Raw genomic sequence first — 8,421 nt, 5'->3', positions numbered from 1 at the left:
GTGCTAAGCTAAGCCTAAGACATCTTCGGCAGCATCATATTTTTATTCTTATACAAGACGGAAGTCTCCCAATGGAGCTGTCCCTCACACATCTCACATGGATATACAGATGAGACACAACACAGGTCTGTTATACGAGACGAACACAGCCACTGTTAGTTTGGGGGAAGTGCCGTCATTTCCTGGGATACTCTGAGTGCCAGAAATGTCACGACAATGGCGCCGCTTTCCTCAACGCAGTGACCTGGGAATTTTCTCAGGAGGACCTTTTCCTCCTTCCCATTAATACCAATCTATGGGGACTGTCTGTGCTCTATCCTATTAAATGCTGAACGTCAAGCAGCAGTAACATTTTATACTAGCCGAAACCCGTGGAACATCCACGGAAGGGAGGATGTGGTGTATGGATAGAGTGTACCATTATGGATGGCATAGAGGGATTTGCTTGTCCGAGTAAGAGTTAGGAAGAAAGATGAGAATGAAGAGTGCGTATATGAACAACGATCGCCGACACCGGCACAAATGCATGCTCTGGATTGTCCACTCAGTGGACGGCTTGCTTTCGCCTTTGCCTGTCCAATCAGCGGACGGCTTGCTTTGCCTTCGCCCAGCAGACGCCAATACGATGGCGTCGTAAGATGGCGTCGTATCGGCAGTTAATCGGATGCTTTTGGGCCCCAACGTCGGCTAATTCAGATTTTTCGAGTATGTCTTGTAGTGAAAATATACCAAAGTTGAACCCGGGAGTGATGCTCGCTTAAACCACTGAGGAGCGTCTATAAGACCTGGGACATCCGCGACGCTGAGCCACTCCTGTGACATTTACTATGACATGTAGTCCTGTAGTCTTGAATGGTACGTACCCGCACATATATGCTAGATTCGCTTGCTTTGACTATTATTATCGGTCCTTTCTATATGATACCAAGATCCTGATATCTATTGCATGATTGTATTTTTACAGGATGATGCCAAAGATCTAATTGTGATTAAACCTACCTATGGGACAAAGTTGTGGACCTGATTGATTTCCACGACATGTCTGTACGTGATAAACAAAGAGCGCGGTTCGTAGATCGTAAATCCATTAGTGCCGTGGGCATCGGGTCACTGGGTGCGGCGTAAAAGGGATAACAAAGTCGAGTCCTTACGCTATTATTATATAAATGTCTTTGGTATGACTTTGAACGCCGTCCTCCCAGAATCAGAGGGGACGCTCCGACCATTACACCCCCCCCCCCCGAGTCTGATGTTCATCCATTTGTTAAGATTTAACAAGACAAGTATTGGAAAATGTTAGTTGATGAGGTTTTTCAGGCATGCTTCATTTAGGAAGAGCGAAACCCAGAAAAGCTCACCTGAAAGTGAAATATCCCGGCATAGTTATCCTCAAAGTTCTGATCTTGTGGCACGATCCGAGACAGAAGCTTTTCGTTTAGGGTGAGAGATGCTATCGCAGCAAGGAGCCAGCAATCACCTGCAAAATATACATAAAATCATCAATCACAATGATCACATTCACAAAGGAATTTTTTTATAAATTTAAATGGCCACTCATGATCTCAGAGGCCATCTACGGACACAAATATAAGATTATCGCAAAGTTCTAAGGAGATATCAAAACAATATGGGACAAGTAAACCCACATGACTCCCTTACTTTCAGATTGAACAAAATGGTGCGACAATGGAGTGACCTTGTCTGACTGGTGGGGATGACGTGATTCTCTCCTTGACTGCCTTGCATGAACACTTTGATTTATTTTAATATAAGTGACAGTAGCAGGTTTTATAAACTTTAAATTAAACAAACTGTTTTATTTTAGATCATAGCATTCTGCTGCTTCTCATGAAGGATGAGTTTGTGCCTTCATTAACGCCTGGCCAGCACGCCGAAGCTTCTTGGGGCTTTTCTATCAAAATGATAATGAGCAAACCTCTCTGAAAATAATGCAATAAACCTCAATACCAGATCAGAAAGGACAGAATTTGAAAAAATTAAAAACATTCTCCAGAAAAGCGAACCCTTGTGTCTAAAAAGGAAGGTTTAGAACCATTGTGTTCTATCAGTAATGACATATGGTGGTCAAACATGGTCTACAACAAAGGACATGATGAAGTGAAAATTGATTACCAAACAGAGAGCCATTGAAGGATGGTGTTGTGGAACGACCAAAAGGAAGAAGAAAAAGGAATGAATCAGAAGAAAACAAAATTTCTTCACATTCTGGTCAAAAAAAAAAAAAAAAAGAGGCCGGACAAGTTGCATGAAGAAAGGACAACTGGTGTTCCACCAAGACAACAAAGTTCCACCAAGAATGACCCAATATAACATTTTGAGTTAAAACTAGAACAATGCAACTGTCACCAATATGCCTCAGCATAGTTCCACAATGGGTAGATGCCATCACTCTGCATATGTATGGGTAGTGGATCACGTTTGTGAAGTTTTGTGTTGATCGGATAAGGTTCGTTTTTCTATCCAAGATGGCTGTCAAACCACTTGACCTATGACATCATCATTTTCAAACTATATGCAACAGTGCTGTTAGATGATGTTTGTAAAATTTTGCATCGATAGGGTGAGCGGTTTTAGAGATATAATTATTTACTATTTTCCTTCAATCCAATATGGCTGCCAAACCATGTGACCTATGATGTCATAAATTTAATATTTCAATACAAATGAGTCATAGATAATGTGCGTGCAATTTCAGATTTTTAGGATAAGGAATTCGATTAAAACATTTTTGGCTGGTATAACACTTCACCTATGATGTCATCATTATCATGCTTTTGTTCCCCATTGGGAGTAATTGACGATGTGCCAAGTTTCAAATTTTTCCATTCAGCGGTTTCTGAGAAATAATTTCTTAATTATTTGCTTTTAATCCAAGATAGCTGCCATACCACTTGACCTATGACATCACAATTATCATAAAAACATTCTGCATGGGTGTCACTCCTACCCTGAAAGTTTCGTCTCAATCGGACATATGGTTGCTGAGAAAAACGAAGTTTAACCGGGATGGACGGACGTACAGACGGACGGACGGACAACCCGAAAACATAATGCCTCCGGCGGCTTTGTCCCTGTTATTGACCCTGTTTTGTCCCTGTTTTGAAAAACGATTTCCCTGTTTTTGACCCCTGGGACCCAAAGCCCCCACCTCTTGGGGCATAAACATGAGTCAAATACAAAAAATCGTTGTATATTTCATGCGTCCCCAGTGTTGATTGCATTTACAAAGTTTCATGAAAATGTTTCAAAATGTGCCCATGAATGTGTCTAAAACTTTTGCATCTAAAATGTAAATGCATCGAAAACTTTTTGGTATTTGACCTTTTGGCCCCGCCCCAGAGGGCAAGGCCAAAAATGAAACTGTTCTTGCACCTTCTTACCGTGTGATGATCATAACTACCGAGTTTGCTGAATTATTATAAAACTGTTTGGAATATATAGCGTGAGGGGCAGACAGAAAGACGGACAGACAGACAGACAGACAGACAAAGACGGAGCCAATTACAATGTCCCCCTGTCTTCGTTTTATGTGTGGGGATAATAAATATTGTATGTGAGTAGATGTTGGTAGTGTTGTTGTTGTTGTTGTTGTTGGTGTTTCGTATGCAGTGCTGCTGGTTGCATCATTTTTTCTGAAAGCATGCCTGTGCCACTGATGCAGTGCCTCCTGATTCCAGTAAGCTGGTACTCATTTTGCCAACCTAAGGAGGATGACGGGCTGAGTCAACCCACCTGGGGTTATTTTAACGGCACAACAGGGGCTCAAACTCAGGACCCTAAGACCTTAACTCAGCCACCATAACCGTTAAGCCAACACCAGGCTTATGCAGATACATATACATATACATAAGAGCAGCAGAGCTGAATAAGCATAGCAAATACATCTCTGGAACATTACAATTCTTTATTTTAAGTCAAAACTGCCGATTTATTTAAATCACCATTACTTCTTTTGCATCCATTGATCTTTCTACATGGATCCCCAAAACTGTCTAAGTACCATTTAATATTACTCACCCAGGGCTCCTTGACAGATGTCTGTCCGGGTTGCTCCACCAGATAAAAATATGGGAGAATCACAGATTTCCTAAATAAAAAAAGGAAAGAAATTAGAGAGAGAAAAAAAGAGGTACAGCTCGGAAATTGGGTGTGTTGGGAGTGCGGAAAGAAAAAAAAAATTCAAAATGGTGGTTTAGTACTCCGAGGTGTCTAAATACCTCTGATACCATTAAAAATCGGGGTTCATATTTGTAGAAACAAACCCTAAAACAGCAATAAGCCTTCCCCTATCCTATATAGGGGAATTGGCTTAAGAAACTATAGATAAATCTCACTTTGCTCTTACAAAGTCTAAAATATTACCAATTTGCCATCAACAATCCTACAAACATGATCCTTTAAAATTTAAATAATTGGCATGAAACAAAAGGGAGACGTCACAAATGAATTACACTGACATGTAAATGATATAATTTTTTTTATGAGTGATCTAATGCTCAGAGGGGCCCATGATGGAAATCACATGCGGGATGGGACGCAAGTTGACAATGAACAAATCAACACGATATATGGGATTTGAACCTGGGATCCCATCATGAGAGGATACATGCTGAGATGGGAACACCAATGAGATGAACTAGAACTAAAAAGTTTCTTTGTACTCATAAAAGTTCAAAAATATTACTTTAAAATTGCATTGCGAATGAAATACATTCAACAATCAATTTGTCCTTGTCCCACAACCAACCTGTCCACCAAGTGTCGTCCAAATCCATCCACAACTTTTTGAGATATCCTGCTATGTATCGTTTTTGGCCCCATCTCCCAATGGTGGAGAATCATTTAAAATTTTCTTGTAGCCGGATCCGAATCCGGATCTTCACCAAAATCTAATAATTTCGTCCTTGTCAGACACCCAACCTGTCCACCAATTTTCGTCCGAATCCGTCCATAACTTTTTGTGATATATTGCGCACAGACAAACAGATAGACAGACAGAGAGGGGTGAAAACTTAATCTCTATCCACCTTCGGTGGTGCAGGTAACTAGAAGGGCATTCGGTAGAGCGCATACCTCCGCCAGGCTGAACAGTTTACATTTTCTATCCCACTGATAGGCCGGACCTGGATCCGGACCTAAACCTATATCTAATCAGCTTGTTATCATCACCTAACCAACTCATCCACCAAGTTTTATTATAATCCGTCTAAAACCTCTTGCAATATCATGCCATATATAGTTTTTGGCCCCATATTTCAACGGTGAAGAATCCCTTAAAAACTAGAGCGGTACTTGGTAGAACGCGTCGTTTCGTCTCACGCTCATTCTGAACAAAAAAACCCATCGTCAACTGATATTATGGCCCATATACCTGTATCATCCATACACCCTATTATGTGACGTACTTTGCCATTATCCGTAGCTTTAATGATTTATCAATCGATTATTAGGATATCGAACAACCACTTTTGTGCACATTAGGGTTAAATTGCATCAATGAAGATGAATATGAAAATAATTTCAAACTATATATTCACCATGGCTAGTCAATCATAAGTATGAAGTTTCGTATTGATCTGTTAAACGGTTCTAGAGAAGATGTTATACGTTTTTATTTTCAATCCAATATGGCCACCATACGGCCCACTTGACCGATGACATCATACTTTACTTCTTCACTCACATCAGGTCATACGTTAAATATATAAGAAGTTTCAGATGTTTTGGAGAAGGATATTGATTCAACCAATTATGGCTGGAATACCACTTCACCAATGACATCATCGTTATCACGTTATCACACTATATACCCCATGCGAAGTCGATGACATACGCCAAGTTTCAATTTTTTTCATCGAGCGGTTTCAGAGATGCCCACTTTTTTCTATTAATCCAATATGGCCACCACACCCATGTGATATATGACGTCAGTGTTATCAATAAAATATTCTAAATGGCGAGTCCGTTCCACGCTTAAAGTTTTGTATCGATCAGATAAGCGGTTGTAGAGCGAAAATATATAGACGTGGACAGTGGACACGGACAGAGACGGACGGACAGACAGACTGAGAGACACACACACACATATATATGTTGCAATAGTCTCGCAATCCCTTCAGGTAGGGCGCGACTAATTAAAATTTTCTCGAATTCGTGTCCGGATCTTCACCAAAATCAGATCAATTGGTCCTTGTCACACACCCAACATGTCCACCAAGTTTTGTCCGAATCCATCCAGAACTTTTTGAAATATCCTGCTCACATACAAACAAACAGACAGGGGTGAAAGCATAACCTCCGTCCACCTTCGGTTGTGGAGGTAACTACACCTTTCAGCTCTTGATATTAGGAAATGAACGAGATTTGAAAGGTTGGCGGACAACAAGGAAAAGTTAAGGAATGAAGGAAACTCACCGTCGGCCGCTTCCAGCGAACTCCTCGTACTTTAGGAGATCCACATCCCAATTCGTCGTATCCCAGAGAGTTCAGGGTTGCTGGGAAAACAATGTCTTCAAACAGCACACCCTGTTGTAAGCACTCTTCCTGCAGCTGAGCAAACACCTGGTTATGGTAAGGTGTAGCTCTGTCAAAGGATCCTCCGCCACTCTTGCGGAACTGCTGCCTTGCTAGGCGCTGTGACATTCCATAGTTGGACATGTCTGCTGTTGGAGAAGTCGGTTTGTCAAGCTGCAGGCGTAAGGGGAGCACACAAAATAATAAATAGTAAATGACACTGGATAATGTGCGGACAAAATTGGCACAACAACGAGAAATATTCACCGCCAACTACCATCAGTCTTTTCAGTCCTTTATGGAAACGCATCGTCATGTTTCTTGTAGCACCTGCTTTTTCATCGAAAACAAAAAACTTTACGCAAGACAAAGCGAACTAGAACGCCACTCGGTAGAACGCATACTCCCGCCGTGGGTCAAGCTGGAATAGTACGATTTCACAAAAGTTTGAGGGAGTAGTTCAATGACAACACAAGACAAGACAGACACTGCACAGATGTATATTTAGAATATATAGAAGATAATGTAAAAAAAACAAAAACCAAGGCAATTTCACTTACATTTTGTATATTTAGTATATTTTGTACAGATGTATATTTAGATGTATATTTACAGATGTATATCTGATGTATATATCTGATGTATATATATTTACAGATGTATATTTAGATGTATATTTACAGATGTATATCTGATGTATATATCTGATGTATATATATTTACAGATGTATATATCTATATATAGATGTATTGTACAGATGTATATTTAGATTACATTTTGTATATTTTGTACAGATGTATATTTAGAATATATAGAAGATAATGTAAAAAAAAAAACAACAAGGCAATTTCACTTACATTTTCGGATTCAGCGTTCAATTCTACATAAGTGAGTGTATTTTGAGGCATGTGTGACTTCAAATAAAATTGTAAGCCAGGAAAAACGTTCGTTTCATTCCTTAGGGATACAACATGTAAAACTGGGCCAAACGTCAAAACAAAACTCGCTCATTTTAAGTCGTACAAGCTAATGCGACCACTCATTCTTCTGGGAAGAATCCCGTGCACATGCTGGTCACACTTATAACTCACCTAAGTCTTTATAAGTTCATCAAATACTGACACCGCGATTGACATTCGCTGAGGTAAATGTTGATATATCTTCTGAGGTAAAAAAAACAGTTTTAAAGTATTATACGTATCAAACGATACATTTTATGAAACGGGGAAACCGAATACACACTTTGGTGGTTATAAAATGACAGAATATATCTTTATTAGGGAAAAAAAGAACCTTGAAGACGACGCTGATAACAAAATACACCGCTCTAACGCATAACCACGAGTTTAAACTACATTTACAACAAATATGAAAACTATTTTCATATCACAATGTTAAATATAGAGTATATAGAAGATAATGTAAAAAAAAAAAACGAGCCCCAACTTCCAATGGTAAACAATCCTTCAAAAAATTCCTGGATCCGGAATAATATCCTGAGCTTCACCAAAAACTAATCAATTCTTCCTTATCCCAAGGGCAATCATCCCACCAACTTTCATCCAAATCCGTTCAGAACTTTTCCAGATATCTTGTTCACAAACACACGAACGCACACGGACACGATCGAATGCATTACTCCCTAGCGGGAGTAACAAGGACGAGAGTCACCTGGTGTTTGCGAGATTAAACTTGAGCCTTTTCCCTTGCACAGAATGACAAACGTGGGTGTTGAAAGAGAAACGATAAGATTATAAAGAAAGTTGAAGAACATGAGAGTGAAAAGAAAAATGATTTATATTGGGGTTGAGGAGTCAAAACAACAAAGAGAAAGGGAATTAAATGGCAGGTTGGAGCAAGAACAAATGAAAGTTGAATGTGAAATA

The 8,421-nt window shown here is 39.7% G+C and overlaps 1 protein-coding gene across 7 annotated transcripts in view; it reads right to left on the bottom strand.

Annotated features, from left to right (window-relative positions):
• The window catches only part of LOC137437957 (calpain-1 catalytic subunit-like), a 111,632-nt gene that overhangs the window by 93,875 nt on the left and 9,336 nt on the right, over positions 1-8,421 (bottom strand). For 6 of the 7 annotated variants that reach the window (XM_078766721.1, XM_078766715.1, XM_078766716.1 and 3 more), the window contains 3 exons: positions 6,436-6,708; positions 4,039-4,108; positions 1,359-1,477 (listed from right to left, as the gene is read on the bottom strand). In XM_078766721.1, coding sequence (XP_078622847.1) covers positions 1,359-1,477; positions 4,039-4,108; positions 6,436-6,678 — 432 coding nt within the window. In that variant the 5' untranslated portion in view covers positions 6,679-6,708. Of the gene's footprint in view, positions 1-1,358; positions 1,478-4,038; positions 4,109-6,435; positions 6,709-7,626; positions 7,699-8,421 lie in introns of all 7 variants that reach the window. The other variant, XM_078766719.1, reaches the window with a different exon arrangement.

The sequence above is a fragment of the Myxine glutinosa genome, chromosome 12 (assembly GCF_964187855.1).
Source record: "Myxine glutinosa chromosome 12, kmMyxGlut1.1, whole genome shotgun sequence".
In the NCBI taxonomy this organism is placed as follows: Eukaryota; Metazoa; Chordata; class Myxini; order Myxiniformes; family Myxinidae; genus Myxine; species Myxine glutinosa.
Note: the sequence above shows the minus strand (reverse complement) of the source record. Positions and strands in the feature narration are given on the sequence as shown.